Here is a 21,745-nt window from a genome sequence, read left to right as displayed (position 1 = left end):
CTGTCTAGTCGTCTCAAGATCACGAGTTGTGATCTCGATCTGTGTGTTATAGGAGTATTGAGCTACGAAGGCCTCGGCCATCTCCTCCCAGTTCCTCTTGACGGAATCTTCCAATTTTGCATACCAAATGGCCGCTACACCCGACAGGATCCGGCCGAATAAAGAAAGCTTCTGTAATCTGGTGAGGCCCATCAGCCTTAGTATGTCCGAAAATAGCCGCAAATGCACCATGGGATCCCCAGATCCGCCAAAGCGGTCAATATGTGGCATCTTAAACCGGTCCGGCAAAGTTACGGCCGCATCGGTATACCCATCCTCAATGTCCGAAATGGACTTCACACCTTGAGATTTCTTGAACAGCTTCTCAAGTTTGCTCACTTTTAATGCCGTGGGGTCCACCTCGAACTTGAAGGGAGAATCCGGTAGATTGATAGGCGTGGGTGCCTTGGATAGTTGAGGTAGAATCGGGGGCGGAGGTGGCCCCATTGGGATGTCTGTATCCTCTTGGACATTCTAAACATTCGCCGTCTCCCCAGGTATTGGGACTCTTGGTGGGGGAGGAGCTTGGTGTGAAGCAGATGCTCCGGTTTGCTGTTGTAGCCTGGCAATTAACTCTGCCTGTTGAGCCATGACCTCAGCCTGTTGTTTGGCAAATTCTGCTTGACGAACAGCGTCCTGTTGCATAGTTTTCATACTTTCTTAGAGTTGACGCATCATTTCCTCCATTCCTGTTATACTGCCCTGATCTAACTGAACTGCCGATATATCTGCCTCTGTAGTAGACTTGAAAATCTCAACCTGACTGCTCAAGGACCACTGATATGGGAACCGTGGTACCAATACACTGTACCTCACTGACCTCCGTCTAGCAACCGGGGGTAAAGAGTAGAACACTGGTTGTCCGTCTATCAGATCCTTAGATTGATGAAGTCTGCGACCTCTAGTCCAGACTGCTTAGGGAATATCTGCTTGGTCGGAAGCAATTGTGCTAAACTACCTAGCAAAAAGATAAATAAAGCATAATAAGAAACAACCAGAAAAACGGACAGCATAACGGCTTAAATAAACACAACACACAGTCGGTCATTGACAACACACAGTTGGCACTTGTAAGCTAAATATACTGTTCTCAAACACTGATCGTTGTTTCCAAATCACTGCCCCAAATTTGAATCCGATACCCACAGGTAAAACTGATTTCCAATTACTAATACTGATGCCCGCAGGCCTGATACCCAGACTTGCAAACTGATACATGCATTCCTGTAGAGACGAACTCTAAAAGCACATAGCAAGCAAGTGAGAGCGAAAACACCCCTATGTTGGGGTAGGGTTTCCCTGTCATACTGTGTCAGGAGCTAGGGTTTCACTACGCACACAGCGGTTTCAAACAACCTATAATCGGGTAAGCAACCTATCCTAGTTTGGGATGGTCACTATGGATTCCGAATATGCACTAGGTCGAATGGTCAAAAAGGGTGCCTCGGTAAAAATCGGGATTTGTGTTCCCATCGTGGCAGAGCCCATAACCGGTCAGCTTTATGGCACGCTTCTCAAAGCAAGCCTTCGACAAACCATTCAGGAATAGCAGATGGCAAACACGGTGTCCTAGGCGCACCAATGCACATGTAATGCAAAGAAACACATAAGTGTAGTCAAAACAAGAAATCATAAGTTCAAGTCAAGTTCTCTAACTCCCCAGCAGAGTCGCCAGAAACTGTAGATGTCCCCGAACGTCCGGGGAAAGTCCCGTTTTGTCCATAGGGCTTACTACAGTTCGGACTCAATGTCACGGTTCTTAATCTGATCTCGCAAAGTGCAATACGAGATTGATAAATCACCAAAGAGTCCAAATCCGGCAAATAGTTTTGAAAAACTGATTTTTGGAAAGAAGTGTCAAACATGGACTGCTTTGCCAGATACAGAGTCGCCACCTAAATATTTTATTTTGGGGAATTTAGGAAACCCTGACTCGTGCCTAAGGCCACATGTCCGTCATCACCAAAGTTGTCTCGGCTCGGGAACTTGGGTACAATTGGGGAAGGTCACGTAATGAGCACCCCCGCTCGCCCGATTAAAAATCGGCCACTACTAAACATGATATCTTATTTTTGAAAACATATGTGCTCTTATTCCGATTTATTAGCCTAGAATTGCTACGTGATGCGCACAGCATACAAGTATAGACTGGATCGTCTAAGTTGGAACAAAACATCTCATGTTTGTTTTTTAAAGCGGTTTGTTACTCGCAAGTAGGCTAAAATGCGGATTTTGCCACCCTCAAGTGGGCTTAGAAAACATGGTGATTTGCCACTCTCAAGTGGGCTTAAAACTCGCAATCGATGAATTGTTCTAATTTAAATAACCCAACCTTTACCCACAGGCATTCAGGCAGGTATATCACATAAGCAGTTAGCCTCATGGAAAGCATGCTTTTATGGCAGTTACTCACACACATGCAAGGATGCTAAAGCATAAACACTCACCGAGTACTACAAGCCAAAACAGAAACTAGTTAGTAATCAATGCATGATCCTAGTTTATGTTAAGATGGCTAATGCAACACATGCAAAATGCAACTAAGATAGGCTCGACTATTCTAAGATGGCATATGAGATGCTACAGATAACATGTATTCAACTCGGAATTGAAATACAATGTAGTTAGTATGATGTGCCGAGCCCGGTGCATGCAAGACAGATGAATGAATGCAAACATTCGAAGCATAAGGATGCTAATTGAAACATGCCCTAAAACTAACCATCGTAAGCTGGTAAATAAAAGGGAGAAAAACGTGGGGTTGGAAGGCATGAAGCACACACACGCACACTTGTTACAAAATTCGCCCTCTCGACGGAGGGTCCGAATAAATAATACAAAACCAACTAGCTAACCTAAGCTAATCTAATTAAACTAGTTATTACACAACGAAATGAATAATAAGCTACAACTAATTATTACACAACATTAACTAAGTAAGCAATCTAAATGAGCATACAAACTAAATGAATATAGGCTGCCTTAGCTCTGCTTTGAATGACAAAGGACGCATGCATGCTTGAATTGCCTTGTTCGGAAATCCCTCGCGACGCCCAACTCGTCTTTGTTTGCAATTGATCTCAGAAACTTGCACAAAGCTCCAGAGAGATGAAACTCCACCTTGGGAATCTGTGGGAAGGCTGCCGACCAGCTTATGGGCATGGGAGACCACCTACCGGACCACCTTTTGTGGTGGAAACCAAAAAAAGTGGTCGGCCTGCCAGTAAATCTGGTCGGCCGACCAGTTTCCTCTCCTGGTTTCTAATTTTCTGCAACAAAGGGAAAAAGAGATACACGGCAAAGTATTTGCAACACATGTGTGTACGACCACTCTTCCCATCATGGCATAAGCTCAAGGGAGTGTAGTCCTCGACCCTCGGGCCACCAATCACGCATTCCGATACATGATGGCCGAGGAGTCGAATTGCATGACTCAATGTGAAATGAATGCACATACAAGCACCTAAAGCCAACAACTCCGTCTTAGGTAGTCAAGAGTGTCGGCGACCGGGAATTGAGGCATGTTTCATCACTTCAAGTATGAAACGTCCCTCGCTTCCCGTGTTTGGACTAACTCCTATTCCAAACACAATGCAACACATAACATGGCATGCACCAATGCGACTCTAGCATTTAATCTCAATGCAATGCAACTAAGTCATGCAAACATGCAAGGGATAACATGAAAACGTGCAATTAACATGCACAATGCTATGAACTAACAGTGGCATACTCAATACACATGGCACTTAGCATACACAATGCACATAGAAACTAACATACACAATGAGATAAACAAGGCATGCACAATGCAATGATCAATCATGCGACAACATGGCATACTCAATGCTATGAACTACAATGGCATACTCAATGCAAAATAGACTTAAACCAAAATGGATGGGCCTCAGCCACACCCAAATCAGTGGGCAATAGATGATGAAACTAAGGCACACAAAACACATGCAAGCATGCACAATGCAATGGACCAAGCTTAAGGCATACTACACAAATTTCCCAAATGCATTGAAATGATGAAATATGAAGTGCAAGGGCATGTGTTCCAGCTCTGGAATGGCATGCAAAATGACTTCGAATCATGCAAACAACTCATGTAATGCATGTCGAAAGGTTCAAGCATCGAAGCTAGTGAAGTATATTACACTATAGGCATGCAAGGCAATGCTCAAATGGCCAAACCAACTCTGAACAGACCCTATGCAGGCCAGAATATGAGCAAAAATGAACTAAGATGATGGCTTGAAAGGGACAAAAATGAAGCTCATGCAATAGCTCACAAATGGGGTATAATGATGCAACTCTCAAGCACATTGAAAGAGTGACAAACATGAGAATATGGCCAAGATATAAGCTCTGAAATAACATTCTTCATAATGCCAAAACATGCAAATACCTCAAGTTAAGCATGCAAGGGACCTCAAAAACTCAAAGCTAGGCAAGACTATTACACTACAAACATGCATGGCAAGCATCATTCGACCAAGAGGCCTCAAAACAAAGCTAAGGCAACCCAAAATATGGACAAAATCAGTTTGGATCAAGGTCAAAATATGCTAGAATAGAGGACCAAAACAACATGCATTTCAAGCTCGTAAACATGATTTACACTACAAGCATATGAAGCATATGAGGGGCTATCAAACCAGCCAAAAACAAAATCATGGCATGGCAAATCATGGCCAAAAACTCACTGAAACATGACCAATACATGCAAGAATGAGGTGCTACTTTGATAAGCCATTAAAGGGGTTATTCTACAGATGCAAGAGGCAAACACAAGGTGACCAAACCAGCCATAGACAGAGTCTAGGAAGGTCTCAAAAGTCACCAAAAAGGGCCTGAACCAAGCCTTAGAAGTATGAAAGTATGTGCTCCTTTGAAAGGCTAAAAATGCAAACAAACAAGGCCAAAAGAGAGAGGGTCTCCCCTCTCTGATTTAGGCCCTCAAAACCACATGTCAACCACTGAAAATCCACTGGATTTCAGTGGCTAAAAGTTCAAGCAAAGATCAACACAAAGGTCTCATGGCATGGCACAAAACAAGGCTAAATAGAGCATGCAAGAGGGTAGATGACCCTCAACACCAAAAGAGCCTTAAACAAACATGAAAAACACTTAAATATGAAGTTTTTTTCAGTTGACAACAAATCCTAAATATGCATGCAAGTATGGCTAAGAGAATGATCAAAATAGAGCTTAAAAAGAGGGAAAAGGAGTTACCATTGAAGCTCAGCAAAACCAGCAAGTTTTGGGACCAAAAACCAACTCTTCAACCTCTGAAAATACCCTCCAAGAACCTCAAATCAATGGTGGGGGTGTATGGCTATGAGGTGTGGTGCAATAGGTCAAGAACAACACACTTTTGAACCCAAAATGTAGATATATATATATATATATATATTTTTGCCTTAGCCAATTTCAGAACCTGTGCAAAGGAGAGGGAGGGCCTCTCTTATAGAGGTTTGAAGCTAAAGCTTCCTCAAGAAGCTAAAAGCTTGGATGCAAATCCTCCATACACGTGTATGGAGGATACAGTCTGTGCCTTCCAGCTGGCACAGTTGGCATCCACATAATCTGACAAAACAGGGGGAAACCAGTCGACCAGAAAAGGTGGCCGGCCGACCACTTTCCCTGGTCGACCGACCAGGGCAAGTGGTCTCCCAGATAAAAAGTGGCCGGCCAAGGGTATTGATGGTCTCCACAGTGAAAGCAAGCCCAAAGTGTGGTGGGAAACTAGTAAATGTGGCCCAAAGATCAAGAAAACCAGTTTCCCGACCAGAAAATCGACTGGCGGGGAGAAAAGTGGTCTCCAAGGAGAAAGCTGGTCTCCCACCCTTGTACCACCTCCCAAACAAGGAAAACAAGGTTCATGCCAAAAATGAACCAACATGAATGCAAAACAAGAGCTCGAGAGGCAAAGCGCGTGGCCGGGGGCCTCGAAAACTGGCTGTTGGGCACAAAAAATGGCGTATGACCACAAAAGTGATCTCCCGGACCACAGTGTCCCTCTAGACAGAGGAAACAAGGCGTGTTCCAAAAACTGTGCCAAACGGAGAATGTTAAGCGGTCCTGAACCAAGGCGCACGGCCGACGGCTTTGAAAATCGAAAACTAGTCTCTAAACAGGAACAGTGGCCCACGACCACGAAAAGTATTCTACGACCACTGAGAGATGGTCTACAAGACCTCTCCCTCCCTCCGGGAAGAGAAAACAAGACTTAGTCCGCAGACCAAGTCAAAGCACAAAAGGTCCCGAGGTCCGGAGGCGAGGCTCTCAGCCAAGAACTCCGAAACCTCGAAACGAGCACAACATGCGCAATCACCGAGCGCTCAATCGATGATGTCTGAGTCTTGAGGTCGGTCAAAAATGGGGTGTTTGCAGTTACCAAAACAAAAAACGCAACCTAGTTGACTGGAGATCCCAAGATCTAGTTTCAAAAGGATAACCTAACTGTGTGTAACGGGTGAGTCACTAAAGAGGTAAATCCTCTTACCCATTCCTTTATACAGTGATACCCTGTGGTGGTGGAAGGTTAAGCTAATGTTTTTAATGACCTAAGTGATATAAATAATCAACCGTGGTATAATGAGACACCTTATATAGGTCACCTATGTGAGTGCGAAGTGGGCAAACTTATTTAAGAATTTGGTAAGGCCGAATTTTTTAAAAGCACTCATTGAACCAGGCTAGTGTTCTAGGGTCATACCAGACACAATAGTGAAAACAAGAACAATGGTTGGACTAACTCCTATGTGAGGTCTATTGTCTCGGTTTACACAAATGGCCGAACAATTCAAGACATCATGTTCGCTATTAGCTAGTAAATCCGATAGCCTTTCACTACGAAAGGTTCAAGGCCAACAACTACCTTTTCTGATGCAGGGTTAGTCTGTGTACTCTCTCCTTCTTTGAGTCTTTGTTGTTAAACGTTGTCTATTTTCTTTATTCAGACAATTTTTATTCATATGGGGGATTGTTAAAAAAATTCTTTTATGGTGACTTTAATGTGAAATTAAAGTAGGTCCCCACCACCAATTGAGGTGTGATTAAATAGGTTTAGATTCTTTGTAACAAGATCTTTACACCACAAAAAGACTGACCAAAAAACATCGGCAATTAAATGATAAATTATCTCATAAAGTTGGCCTCATAAATGAGGTATTGGGAATAGTATCCCACATTGATTATAGATGAGAGCATTGATGGGTATTTAAATCCCAAGTTTTGGATCAGCATGAGCCCTTTTTGGCATCCAAATTTTCCGAAGGAAATGAGTTATGGATGCTTCAAGGATGGGCTTGGGCCAAAACTATAGTCCAAGTTGGTTATGTAAAAATTGTCACATGCTCACGCGTACCGCCTGCCCACCCAGACTGGACCGGGCTAGGTCCGAGTCCGAGTCTGGGTCAAGGTCCGTGGTCCATGGTCCGTGATTCATAGGTCATGGATCTTAGATCCTAGGACTTGGGTTTGAGCTTGAGGCTTATAGCTTGCATTAGGTTTGGGTTGGGCCAGATTGGTGGCCCATCAACCTAATCCTTTTTGGGCCAAGTCTGTTAGGTGGTTGCAGATATACACACGTGTATATAAAGTGTATAACTTATACACTAATTGTCCCATCAATTTTGCTGCATTAGTTGGGTAGTTTTGCAAAAATTGAATTCTGCATTGGTTGCAGAAAGGCTCCTCATTTCTCGCTCATTGTGTATAAAAGGTGACCATCCTCTTTGGTTGGAGTACAAAAATTCTTTTACTCTGTAATGATAGTCAGTCTGTTCGTAGATTATTCTTACTGTGGAAAAGAGTTCTGCCATTGTCAGTTCGCTGAAACTAAACAGAAATTGTTTTTGCATTAGCGAGCTTCAACCGTTGTACCCTAAGAAACAAACACCTACATATCTCCAGCACTTACGGTGAGGTGACGAATCTGTTTTAAAGAGACTGTAGAATTACATGAGTTTCAGTTTGCTTCCTTATCTTATTTCAATAATTTATTTTGATATATATTTTTGTTCATCATATTGTTTAGTTTCATGGATTTCTTGATATGTAATTTAAATTATTAAATATGAATTTTTTTATTTTTATATAATTATACAATTTATACAACAATAATTACGTGTATTTATTGTGAAATATTAGCAATTTATTAAAAAAAATTAAGGCTCTGTTTGGTTATGTTTTCAAAATGTGATTCTACACCGAGTTTTGAATATGATGTTTGGAACGTGTTTTGGAAACTCTACAGAGAAGTCTGTACCAGGCGCGAGTTTCGAAATTTTTTTTTGCAAATTTTGCTTAACCGGTCGTCCCCCGGTTGACCGGAATAGTGATTTTTTTTTTTTTTGTAATTGATATGTTAATTTTTATATCTTCAAAAAAAATATTTTTTGAATTTTTTAAATTTTTTTATGTATTTTAAAATAATTTTGAGTTGTATGTTTGGTTATAAATTGTAAATTTTTATATCAAATATCAAATATCACATCAATAATTTCCCACTTAATTCAAAACTGTTTTCAAAACTCTTTACTAAACAAATTTTTCACATTCAAATCATAATTCTAAACTTCATAAACTCAAAATATAACTTATAATCTCAAATCATAATTACAAAACTCTATCAATCTAACTTTTTTTACTCACAGTGACAGTGGACTCCGTACACTACTCTTATCACGAGTAGATAGAATACGTGGTAGAAAATGGTGGGTTCGTAGCTGAACTCATGATATATTACCGCATTGGATTTTGTTGGTTTGAATTTTAAGATTTTACTTTTCAAAACATTAAATTTTTTTTTATTTTTTTGTATTTTTTATTAATTTTTTTAATATTTTAAGTAATTTTTTTTTAATTTTTAAATACATCTAACATAAATATATTTAAAAAATATAATATTTGTGAAAAAAAATCTTTAGAAAATTCACTAAATACCAAAAATATAAATAAAAAAAATGAGAATTTAGTATTTTTCTTATTTTTTGTGTACTTATTGATTTTTTAAAATATTTTTTTAATAAATATTTTATTTTTTAGATACATTTAAGTAAGGTACATTTAAAAAAAATAAAAAATTACTTAAAATTTTAAAAATATTCACTAAAAATAAAAAAAATACGAATAATAAAAAATTCAATTTGTAAAAAATTGAATTTAAAAAATTAAAACCAAACCCAATTAATGGTTTTTTATATCACTTTCTACATAAACACCCACAATTGATTCTCTTATTTTATATAATTATTAAATAATTAATGAAAAAATAAATATATTATTATGTAATCAGGTAATAAAAATTGTTAAAACAACAATCTTTTGTCAAGATTGTATTGACCAAAGTCTCACTACTTATATTCATTAATTGAATGATGAATGAAGAGGGTGTTTGGAAAGTAATTATTTTAATTGATTTTTTTAAAATTTTACAAAAAAATAATAATAGCTATGATGGGACATTTTAATTGTTTTTGATTATTCTACCGAAAAGGTCAACACACCAAGCGGGGATTAACTGTGGAATATAACTATGGTTACCATTATGTTCCTATAAAAAAATAAAAATAAATAAAAATAAAGGATAAATTATAAATATATCTCTTGAGATTCGTTTAAAATACGAATTGTTTCATGTGATTTGAAAAATTACAAATATTTTTTTGTCAGAATTTTTTATTTATCAGAATTAATTAAAAAAATAAAATTTCTAACTGTTCACATATACAATAATAAAATTATCTGAATTATTAATTGAAATAAAATTTTAACATTATTAAAAACTGTTAACTAACTTGATGATTTATTAATAAAATGACCTATTTGTTATGAAATTAGAAACTTTACGGGGCATAATGTAATTTCTAGAACTATAAAGAGTAATTTGTAATTTAAGTAAACTTCAAGGGGTGCGTTTGTAATTTATCCAAAAATAAACTATGGTTACCCTTACTCATGCATAATTTTTTTGGAAAATTTTTTTTTTTTAAAAAATCTTAAAGTTGGGCCCTTAGAGCAAAATTAACCTTAAATTTTAATTTTGTCAATTTAATTCTAAATTTTTAATTTTTTTAATATAAATTATATGTCTATTTTCATTACGTAAAATCGACAAAAAAAAGAAAGAAGAGTATTTTAGTTACTAAACTTAATGAAAATAGATAATTTATATATTTTATGTATATCTACATTGAATTTAATAATTAAAATACTATTTTTCATTAATTTTAATTAACGAAAATAGAAAATAATTTATATTAAAAAAAATCAAAAAATTAAGATTCAAATTAATAAAATTAAAAACTTAAGATTCATTTTATTATAAGAGTCAAATTTTAAGATTTTTTTTAAAAAAAATTGTTCTTAATTTTTTTATGGTATAAACAAATGTGAAAAATAAATTTATAAAATCAATTTTAATTTTTGAATGGGAGGAAGGCAAAAAAAGTAGTGAAAAAAAAAATACTATAAATTGTCATATTATTTTTTCTATTTTTTTTACATATATTTTCATAAAAAATTAAAAAATTATTAAAATAACATGTTCCAGTTTTAATGTCAATCACACGACTCTTTTATGCGGATACATTTGAAATTTTGGACTATTTTAAAAAGATAGTTAAATGTCATCTTTTAACTTTTAATTCATTTTATATGATATTATCTCTCATATTTTTTACACATTTTTCAAAAAAAATAAAAAAAAATCAAATTTTAATAATCTTTTCAAAATAACCATTTGTAAGTCGGGTTGGTAGCATTTTCCGTAGAAATAAGGGCGCGAATATGCGGGGTCGTCATCATTCATCAAACACCGGTCGGCGCATACGACGATTCGATTCGATTCGAGTCAAAACCACAAACCCACCAATTACACCAACCATACAAGTCCAAACCCATATATAATTGTAATTGTTTATGTTTTCCCATAATTTCACGCTACAGATAGATAGATAGATAGATAGATAGATAGATAGATAGATAGCGAGATACATATATATCATTTTCAGACACCATTCTCGGGTTCTTTGGCCTCTACACTTGCCAAGACCCCAAAAGCTCTAGATTTTGCTGACCAACGATATTTTGTCGGATTCCTCCAACTTGGTTTCTTGGGCGTGCATGTCTTTTGCTTCAATTTCAATTCATACTTGATTCTTGAGACCAAGGCCTGTTGACAAACCCATTTGTGCTTTTTTCCTATTTATTTTAACAAGGTTAGTGTTGTTTCTCTTTTGTGATCATTGGTTTGTTTGAGGGTTTTATTGGAGATTATGATTATGCTTTATATAATTCTGGGTTTGTGTTTCTATTTTTGCTTCTGCTTTTGTCAATGTACTCAATATATGTTTGCTATTGTTGATTTTTTAGTAGTGGTAATAGCATGATTGTGTCTGCATTTTTCCCTTTGATTTTTTTTGGGTTGTTATGATTATTAATTATAATGGTTGTTATTTTTTTACTGTTTAAATTTTTGTTTTTAATGATTGCATGTTCCATTTGATCCACTCTATGATAATCCGACAATTTGATTGATGATTCATTGATTAACTTCACTATGTTTAATTTATGAGGCTTCTAGAAGTTTCCTTTTGGGACATATACACTATGCTCTGCACTTTCTGTTGGGATTTAATTGCAGATTATGCCTATATTTACATGTCTTTTCTGTATATTTTGCTTGATTGATGATTGCAGAATTCAAGCTATTGTGTTCGTGGCGCAGTTTTTATTTTCTCCCGTATTAAGAAAGTAAAGTTTTGGGTTTAAGCACTTCTTTATTGTTTGTTGGCTTTGAATTCAGCTTTAAATGTTGTTTGTTTACCCTCATTTACGTCTTAATTTGGCCTAGTGTTATCTGTAAAGAATCTATAGATATACTTATGAGTGCTAGTCTACTAGATATGTAACAGTTACCCTACATTGTCTCTCTATTTATTTTGAATATGATAGAGATTGTTTGAATTTTTTTAACCATCATTTAAATGGAAAAATGTAAAATGCTGGGCTATACTTTCTTGAAATTCTTTTCTGCTTAAAGTGTTTATCTCAGATGTGCATATGCCTTATTCTTTTTCCAATCGCTTATCACAATTTTCTATATGGATTTTCTAGGAAACCAGGAGACCATAGAAGTAGGGAAGCTTTAGATTTGGCATCCAATTCTGGTTCTTGCTGTATCTGTAACATAGAGCAAATATTTAAATGTAGTTTTTTCCCCCTTCAGTTTAGGTTTGTAAGTTTACTGCAAAATATGCTGCCAAGGCCTCATGATTTTTCAGCATGCCAGGCACAAGATGGTTAACATTTGTGGTCTCCTAATGGGATCTCACTGAACTGGGTTGCACCTGGGGTGAGGAACTGTGTGATTTTTGCGGCAATACAAGAAACAGCTCTTATTTATATTCTAAATAACTAGAAGATTGCTATTTTTATTGGATATATGAATCGTGCTTACTATCCAATTACATGTATTACATTATATTTGACTTGCATTGAATGCATTGTCTTGTCTTTTGCAGCGTGCCTATCTTTCAGTGGTTTCCTTCTAAAGGGATGGAATCGAAACAAGGTCCGCCCAGTGTCATTGCAAGCTTGATGGGTCTTGACGAATTGTCACCACAGAAGCCTGTCTGCAAACCTCACCGAGTGCTCTCTGAAAATTATCTCCGGAAAACTGCTTCCATCGGTTTACTAGAGAAGCGATCTTACCATGAAAGACGTTCATTCAGGGTCACTTATGAAGAACAAGAAGAATTGATGGATGCGTTTGAAGTTCGAAATATACCAACGATGGATAAACACTATATCCAATCAATCCAAGAAGTGCGAGCAAACACAACCATGACTGAAGTGAAGAAGTCATTTGTAAGGCAGAAATCAGAAACAACTGCACGCCGGAATATTTTGAGATCACTTCAGAAATTTGAGAATGGTGTTTTAACGGATTCGTGTGGTGACCTTGTTATTGATTATACCTCCCAGTTGTTAAATCCTCAAATGGAGTTAAAGAATGAGACATGTTTTTCCCCTTCAAAGACTACAAAGGATGGCACACATCATTCGCCTTCAAGGATTGTTGTTCTAAAACCAAATCTCGGAAAGTCACAGTATGCTGCGAAGTCTTCATTTTCGCCTATTTCTGTGGATTGTTCTCAGTCAAGTGATAGAAATCATGTGGAGTTTTCTAAGCTTAAAAATGGAGAATTGAATAATCAAGTAGTAGAAAGGAAAATTTTGGCCAATGACATGGAAACTTCTAGGCATGCTTCTAGAGTATCTAGGAAGTTTGCGAAGGGCATTTCCAGACACATAACACATAGCATTAGCAGCAGTTTGAGAGAGGTATCAATAACTGAAACGAGAGTTGATAAGACCTTCGTGAATGAATCTGAGGTAAAGATGCCTTCTTGCTTGAGTTTCTTTGACTGGAAGAACCAATGCGAAACCACAAATTCTCCTTTGAATAGGTCATCGAACGCCAACCAAGCCAAGAAACAACTCTCTCGAAGGTGGAAAATGACCAAAAGTCATGAAGAAGTTGGAGTAGCTAGTAGGGGCACCACCCTTGGTGAAATGCTTGCTACGCCTGATCAAGAAACCATGCCTGAAAATTTCGACTGTAAGCTTGATAAAAGTGGCCTGAACAATCAATTGAGTCTGAATGATGGAGATACAGACTTGGACAGTCCTTTTGGTATTAGCAGCAGGGATGGTTGGAAGGAGGAGTACACTAGAAGCTTAACAAGATCGGGATCCATTCCTGGTGCTTCTATCACCATTGAAAATCATGAATCTAGGACCAGAAATAAGGCTGTTCACAGTGATATCTGCTTGAATTTAGATGAATCTGTTACTGAGGGAAATACTGAATCAATGAATCAGTTCTGGTCCTGGAAGGAAAGTTCAGAAGCCAGAGTGTCGAGACATGGTGATGAATGCCAGACTTCTTGTATGGATTCAGGGGATAATCATTTCATACGAGAAACTTGTGTTGTTCTGGAAGACCTGGAAAACAAAATTGAGAAGGAAGATTTCTCTGAAGAAAGTTCTGCAGAATATGATCAAAAAGTACGAGGAACCCAGATGGTTCAGGATCGGTTAAAAATTCCTAAATCATCAAGTAGCAGTGTTGACTCATCGAGAATATATTCAGAAGTAGTGGTAGTTGCAGAAACTGAGAATGCGGGACTGTCTTCTGGAACCCGGGAGAAGGAGCAGTCTGAACCAGTGGTCTGCATCTTGTTTGGGAAAGATGGACATTCTTCTCATGATTTTGACACTTCTGTTGGACAGGTTTGCCTTTTCTTTGAAGGTTCTTTTATATTCTAGACTAATCTTTTGCTAGCATTTGGGAAATGCAACACAATTGTTTTAGTTTTCTCTCTTAAAAAATTTCAACCACTTCAAAGCACCTATAGCTGTCCATTTCTCTTCATGAATTGGTTAGAATTGGAAGATGTTGGTAATTGTGTGATTGTTGCCGCCACCTATGAAAGATTTAGGTTGCGGCCACTTCTCTCTTTCTCATGCTAGCATTATACGATTGAAATTTTGTCTCAAGCTTGAGCTGCTGTAGCACAACCAAACCTTAGCTGGTTAGTTTAATCATGGTTTGAAGGAATTCTTTTAGTTTGGTTTTAAGTTTCTTTTTGGAGTTATGGATTATGGATTTGACATTTTATGAAACTAGTTCTTCACTGGAAATACTTTGGTTTTGTTTTCAAAATCTGTGTTCCGATTTTTTTATTTTTTTTATTTTAAAAAAGTAGAAACTAGTTTGAAGAAAATAAACACCAAAAAGATATGTTCAAAATTTTAAAAATTATTTTCTCCCCCCAAAAGAGAAAATCATATAAAAATAATAAGTATTTTTAAATTTTTTTTTTTTTCACCTAACTAGTTTTTAGTTTTTATTTTTTATTTTTAAAAAAGAAAACAGATTTTGAAAATGAAACCAAGCAAGGACTGTGTTTGGGAAACCCCATTAATTTTATTTCATTAATGATGCATTAAGTTGTGCTTATGTGAATGATGTTGAACCTAATGCTGCCTAGATCATGCATTTTTGTGGTGGGTAAATGAGGATAAAATTGACAACTATGGCATGTGGCATGGGCACTTTTCAAAGGATTGTCCCTAGCGTGATGTAGCCATGTAGGGCTATGAGGACCGGGCAATTTTTAAAATGAGTTTTGTGGACACTATGTCAGATATTACTGATGCAAAATATAAGAAGCTCAAGGAAGATTAAATTCAAAGAAGAGATGTTATTTGGACATTGACATGATTTCAAAGAGATCTTGATAGGAATTTTATATAATAATATTTCTAGTATTATTAGAGTCTTATTTTATGATTATTTTTATGTTTTATAGAATTTTTAAGTCAAGGGTATTTTGGTCATTTCTATTTTTGTTATCATGGGTTGTAGGGGTCGTGGGTCATCTTGGAGGTCAATTTATTTAATTAAGTTTTAGTTATGTTTTCTTATTTGGTCTTAAATTAGTTTTGGAAGATTAAGATATTGTAGTAGTTTTCTTTTTTGGTTCTAGTTGGTTTAGGAAGTCTCTGAAGGCTATATAAAGCCATGGAATGCATCTAATTCAATAGAGTTGATACTTTATAAAAAAATTGAGAGCTTTGAAACTTCTTTATAGATTGTGTGATGCAATCAAACCCTAGGTGCGATTCTTATGGAATTTAGGTGCGATGGTGTGATGCCTAGACTTATCTTCTTCTCTTCTTTCTTCTTCTTTTCCTTTATTGTTCATGAGTTACTACTGTTCACAGCCTCATGACTGCCCCTAAACATTGCTAAAATCCCATTTTTTCATGCTTAAACTCTTGACCTATTTGTTACCCTAAACAAACCCTATTTGTACCCTTTTACTCTTATTGCAATTTCAGCCATAAAATCCAATTAAAATCAGCTCCAAAGCCCAGATTTGTTGCTGTCGCCATGAGTTTTCACATTGTGGGAGATCCTATACAAGTGGATTGACTTGGGAAGAGGGTAAAGCGCTTCTTAGAGAAAAAATTCGTTTAACGGATCTTCAAGATGATTTTCTTGATCAATTGTATACTCTTGAGCAAGGTAATATGCATGTGATTGATTATACAAGAAAATATAAGGAGTTGTTTGTCAAGTCTAGAGTTGTCAAAAGTGAACGGATGACTATTGCTCGTTTCAAAAGTAGGTTGAGATTTGGAATTAAAAAAGAGAAGTCTTATGCTTATTTGAAAGATCTCGAAGATGCCATTGAAATGGCTATACAATTTGAGGTTTTTGTAAAATTTAAGGAGAAATCTACAGTGTTGAAGCCTACGCATAATGCAAAGACTGTCTAGCAAGAGAAACCAACAAAAACTCCAAAACAAAGGGTTAAAGTTCCACAAAAAGATGCTGAAAATTCACAACAAGATGTGCCAAAGCCAGATGTTGTTCTTAGGGATCAAAACCCTACATAGTTGAAGTTGCAAGACAATGAATATGTTCAAAATCAGCTTAAAGAGAATGATTGCCAGATTATGAAGGATGAGAAGCCACCAATTGAAGCTCTATGTATTGAACGTGAAAAGGCAAAGGGTGAAATCAAAGAAATTGTCAATTCTTATGCTCTTGAGAGCAATGAATCGAAAAGAGAAATTGCGGGTCTGGAGCATATAATACCCTTGTCATGACATTGCAATCCGAGGTCTCCAATGACTTTGCTCCAATCAGGATGTGTGAAGAATCCAAAAGTGAATCAAAAGATGACCTTGTATTGGGAAAAGAGATTAAAAAGTAAGAGATTGAGGTTGTTGGGAATATCAAAGAAAACTTTACAAACAACTGATTTGGATCAATTCAAGGATGTATTTTCTATGCTAATTGACTTTGTTATTCCAGAAAAATTTAGCGGCAAGATTGAAAAGATCAATCCTCATTATTTTTGTTGCTATCTCCAATGAAGAAAAGGTGGCATCAACTTGAAGAATTTAGTGTGAAGCCATGGATGCAATTTCAAAGCTTGTGGATTCTTATATTCCAATACTTCAAAACTCGAGGTCGAGTTTTTTCCGACCAAGGAAAAATGGTGTAGAATATAAGAAATTCATGGAAGGCTAAATTCAAAAAAGGTATGATATTTGGACATTGGCATGATTTCGAAGAGATCCTAATAGGAATTTTATATAATAATGTTTTTAGTATTATTAGAGTCTTATTTTATGATTGTTTTTATATTTTTTAGAATTTTTAGGTCAAGGGTATTTTGGTAATTTTTATTATTGTTGTCATGGGTTGTTGGGGTCGTCCATGGATCATCTTGGAGGTCAAATTATTTAATTGAGTTTTATTTATGTTTCTTATTTGATCTTAAATTAGTTTTGGAATGTAATTTCCTTTTTTCGTTCTAGTTAGCATAGAAAGTCTCTAAAGTCTATATAAAGTCATGTAATGCTTCTAATTCAATAGAGTTGATATTTATAAAAAATTGAGAGCTTTGAAACTTCTATATGAATTTTGTAATGCAATCAAACCCTAAGTGTAATGCCTATGGAATCTAGGTGCGATGCCTAGACCTATCTTCTTCTCTTCTTTTTTCTTCTTTTCCTGTACTGTTCACGAGTTACTGTTCGCAGCCTCATAACTGCCCCTAAACGGAGCTAAAATCCCATATTTTCATGCTTAAACTTACTTATGTATTAACCTAAACAACCCCTACTTGTACCCTATACTCTTATTGCAATTTCAGCCAAAAAAATCTAATTAAAATCAGTCCTAAAGGCTAGATTTATTGCTGCCCTATTTGTCCTGCATCAATTACAGTCCTCCACACTTAGCACATTCTAGCATTTCGACCTTTTCCCAATAAGAAAAAAAGAAAAATGGTTGATATCAACTGCATGGCTAGAAGCATGCAATAAATACTTTTATTATTGTAATTAAGCTTGACTCTCCAATTCATGTAGCTGTTACTTGTTAATATAGAAATCTTAGTAATTAATCAAACTATATTTCCTATAGTAGGCTTTGTCAACACTTTTTAGGTTTAGAACATGAAATTTAAATTGGTTTGGATTCTTAACTACTATAATAAGATCAATGAAAATTACATGTAAAATGCAAATTATACGTTTGCTTCCAGAAACTTGTTTGAGAAGAATCAATCATGCTAGGCAGATCACTAGACATGGTTATATGAGTTCCTCCATGTGCATCCTTGCTTTTTCTTTTTCTTATCTGGCATGAAAAATTTCTATAATCTTCTTGGTTTCAATTTAACGTTTCTGACATTTCCCTATGAGTTTTTTCTTTTGGTATCACAAGCATTCCTGTCTTATTGTCTTTGAAAGGAAGTGTACTGTGCATTGAATTGCCTCAGTTGGTATTGCTAGTTATGTGAATTGCCATATTGGGGTAATCTTGGTCCAATTAAAGCCATAGTGAGTGTTCTTGCTTGGTATATCTGAAGGAGTTAGCATGGGTTCTTTCTTTCAAGATGTAATCAGAATTCTGGTTCATTTACCTGCATGAGTATATTATTAGAGAACCAAACCAACCCGACCTCTATGGGTGAAGTTGGTTTGGTTTTTTAATACACTGATTCAGTTTAGGGTCTTAAAATTATCAACATGATAGGATTGGGTTGGGTCTTGGTTTAGGCAACCCGAGACCCGAACCTATATATACTGTATAAAATTTTATTTATGTTCACATGTCTTCATGTAATTGGCTTGTTGCAAATACTAAGTGGACTGGATTGCACGTGATCATTTCATATAAAAAACAAAAGTTAGGGCTTATTAGAATTCATTTCCTACCTTCATCCACACAGTCTATGCCACTGCAAAAATTTCCTCTACCCCCCCTCTTTCTGTTTGTGCTATATTAAACTTTGTTTTCAAGACTTGTTTACTCTAATCATTTATTGTTGATAATGTTCACTTAACTTTTAGTATATTTGAGTTGTGGTTCCTAATCAAACCAACCTGTGCTACATTGGGTTGGTTTGGTTTGGTTCCAATGCATGATTGGTTTGGTTTTAGCTCCAAAAACCTAGAACTGACTATGGTTGATTTGGTTTTAAGTTTAGTGCTAACCCAAACCAAACCAACCCATGCACAACCCTAAGTATTGTTATCTATGTTCTACTGATTGCGTGTTTAGCTGCAACATATTGCACATATGAGAAAATCAGCAGAAAACATTTTTCTGTTTTCTTTAGGCAATTTACTGCTGTAGAACACCTACTTTTCTTATGGGACACAAGGCATGAAATCTTATTTTCCTCGAATGAAGTTCAAAGTGATTCCATATTTGGCATGTCATGTTTCTTATCAAAGATACTCAACCAATAATGAGTCTCTCCTGGATTGCAATCCTCATATTCATCTTATTGATATTTTATTTTTTTGTCGTGAAGAATGATTTCGTCAAATCCATGTGTTTTGTTTCTAGATTATTTTCTTTCACTTTCCATATTGTTCTTGCTCTCTGTGTATTGTGATATATTTTTCTGTCACTGCATTTTATTTTGTGTCAGGCTGTATTACAGGGTAGATTTCCTTATTAACTCTGTTATTGAACTACAGGAATCATTAACTACATCCCAAGCAGAAGTGTTGATTTGCTCGAGCAGCCCTAGAAATGACCCAGAATCTCCCATGAGCTTCAGGGAAGGACGTTCTCCTAGTCCAAATTCAGTTCTGGAACCACCTTTGAGTGAAGAAATTTTATCTGGCTCTGAATGCTTTCAGGGTGTTGGTGCAGACTTTCATGGTTTGTGAACTACAAGGATTACTTTTTCTCACCATCTTTGTTTAGTTTTTGCTGATTCTAATATTGTCAATTTCTGCAGATTTTTGGATGCAACTTCAACTTTTGAAATCAGAGTCGGAAGAAACAAATTCAGAGGGACCTGGAATGGTTGTGTCAAGTGATGAAGATGGTGGGGATGGATCTGTCGATCTTTCTGAAGAAAACAGAAAATTAGTGGGATTGTTCAGAGTTGAAGAGAGTAGGGATTTCTCTTACCTCGTTGATGTTCTGGACAAGGCAGGCATTCATGGTAGTATCATGCAATTTGGCTTTAAAAAATGGTACTCTCCCGAATACCCAATGAGCCCTTTGGTGTTTGAGATGCTAGAGAAGAAATATGGTGACCAAACATCTTGGGAGAAGTCAGAACGGAGGCTTCTGTTTGACTGTGTAAACTTGGGGTTGAAGCAGATTCTCATGCCATTCATGGATGTGCTCACATGGGACAAACCCTTGAGAAAAATGTTTAACCTCTCTCAAAGCCGTGAGGTGATTGAGGAAGAGCTATGGAGGTTTCTGGGTAGCCAGGAAAAGGAAGCGAGCAAGGATTTGTCAGAGAAAGCGCTAGGAACAGAAGTTAGGTGGTTTGAGTTGCGGGATGATATTGATTCCATTGTCAGCGAAATAGAGAGATTTTTGTTTGTTGAGTTGGTAGCGGAGTTGGGGAGCATTGACAGTTTTTAGTCAAGGTGTTTATAGTTTTTGGGCATGCTAGGTGGTTTGAGTTGTGGGATGATATTTTGATTCAATTGTCAGCGAAAAGATTTTTTGTTTGTTGATTTGTCAGTGGAGTTAGCTATCATTGAGAGTTTTTAGTCACTAGGTAACATTTTTGAGAGTTTTTAGTCAGGTAACATTTTTGCTTATATGTGTTGTATAGATACAATTTTGGTATGTCAGGATGGAGAAGTACAAGTGTAAGAGTCTTGGATTGGAAATGGAAACAGATTGGGATTGGTGTTTGCATTGAAGTTGTGTGAAATTGTGAATGAAGAGTCTTGGATTTCTATGAGAAAATTGCATTGCCTGTAGAAAATATTAGATTGGTCTGTGTCACTTGCACAGAGATTCAGAGCTCTTGTACGAATACAACCACCTCCTCATGCATATACATGTTGAACCTTGTTACTGATTGCAGGGTTTTTGATGACTTGATTGTGAATACCGTCTGGAAAGTGTGTTACTGTCATAAATGCCTTGGAAAATAAAGATGGTGAACTTAGATTCTGAAAGCTCTGTTTAGCGGCCTGACACTGCTGTCCATGGTTTCACCCTCCAGAAGCTCATGTTTGGTGCCGTGACAGTGTTTGATGATGAGTTGACAGAAGGATATGAGCTCAGGTCTGGTTTAGTTGGCAAGGCACAGGGGATTTATGTGGCAAGCTCAGAAGGTGGTAAAAACTCAGATGATAGTCTCCATTTGTCTGAGGTTCATAGGATGGCTGTAGCAGAGTGACAACTAGCCGTGCCATTCATGGGTGGTACTGGAAAGTATGTTGACTCAGAGATTTGCTACTGTCAAAGACCATTCCCTCAACCAATCAGCCCATGACAGATGGCATCGTGACATCATTGGCGTTTTTTGGTTTATGTTACTGAGTCTGTCTAAGAGGATCAAGGATCTTGTGTCTTCAAAATTTCTGTCCATACTCCCAAATGCTCTGGGAACCACTGCATTTGTGAGATTTTGAGACAGCAAATCTTGTGTTGTCTAATAGCCCTAGCGATCTCTATTTGGATTTTTCACCGGTGTTGAGCTCAATATCAAGTGAGAAGAAAAAATGTTTCAATTTCACCTGTTTTGTTTTACTTGAGAATTTGTTTTTCTGATTTTTTTTTAATTTTTTTTATTATAAATAAAGTAGTTTAACAAAAACAAACACC

General features: G+C 36.5%; 1 protein-coding gene across 2 annotated transcripts; it reads left to right on the top strand.

Annotated features, from left to right (window-relative positions):
* Positions 1–10,824: 10,824 nt before the first annotated feature.
* Positions 10,825–21,656, top strand: LOC114303753 (uncharacterized). 2 transcript variants are annotated; one of them, XM_028248902.2, is made up of 4 exons: positions 10,825–11,273; positions 12,579–14,352; positions 19,636–19,822; positions 19,902–21,656. In XM_028248902.2, exons 2-4 carry the CDS (start codon positions 12,613–12,615, stop codon positions 20,543–20,545), a joined length of 2,571 nt encoding a protein of 856 aa, XP_028104703.2. In that variant the 5' UTR covers positions 10,825–11,273; positions 12,579–12,612; the 3' UTR covers positions 20,546–21,656. The 2 variants fall into 2 exon arrangements, with proteins under 2 accessions (XP_028104703.2, XP_028104702.2); XM_028248901.2 differs by lacking the exon at positions 10,825–11,273 and adding an exon at positions 11,655–11,808.
* The last annotated feature ends 89 nt before the right edge of the window (positions 21,657–21,745 follow it).

This window comes from Camellia sinensis, chromosome 8 (genome assembly GCF_055761805.1).
Source record: "Camellia sinensis isolate YWXY chromosome 8, ASM5576180v1, whole genome shotgun sequence".
NCBI lineage: Eukaryota > Viridiplantae > Streptophyta > Magnoliopsida > Ericales > Theaceae > Camellia > Camellia sinensis.
This window is presented reverse-complemented; position numbering and strand designations above follow the sequence as displayed.

What these genes read in the sequence shown, in the direction of transcription:
- LOC114303753 (XM_028248901.2), top strand. Translation starts at nt 11,702, where the DNA reads ATGCCTATATTTACATGTCTTTTCTGTATATTTTGCTTGATTGATGAT. An exon ending in TTTTCTCCCGTATTAAGAAA is followed by an intron (nt 11,809 to 12,578) that starts GTAAAGTTTTGG and finishes TGTCTTTTGCAG; the next exon opens with CGTGCCTATCTTTCAGTGGT. An exon ending in TGTTGGTGCAGACTTTCATG is followed by an intron (nt 19,823 to 19,901) that starts GTTTGTGAACTA and finishes CAATTTCTGCAG; the next exon opens with ATTTTTGGATGCAACTTCAA.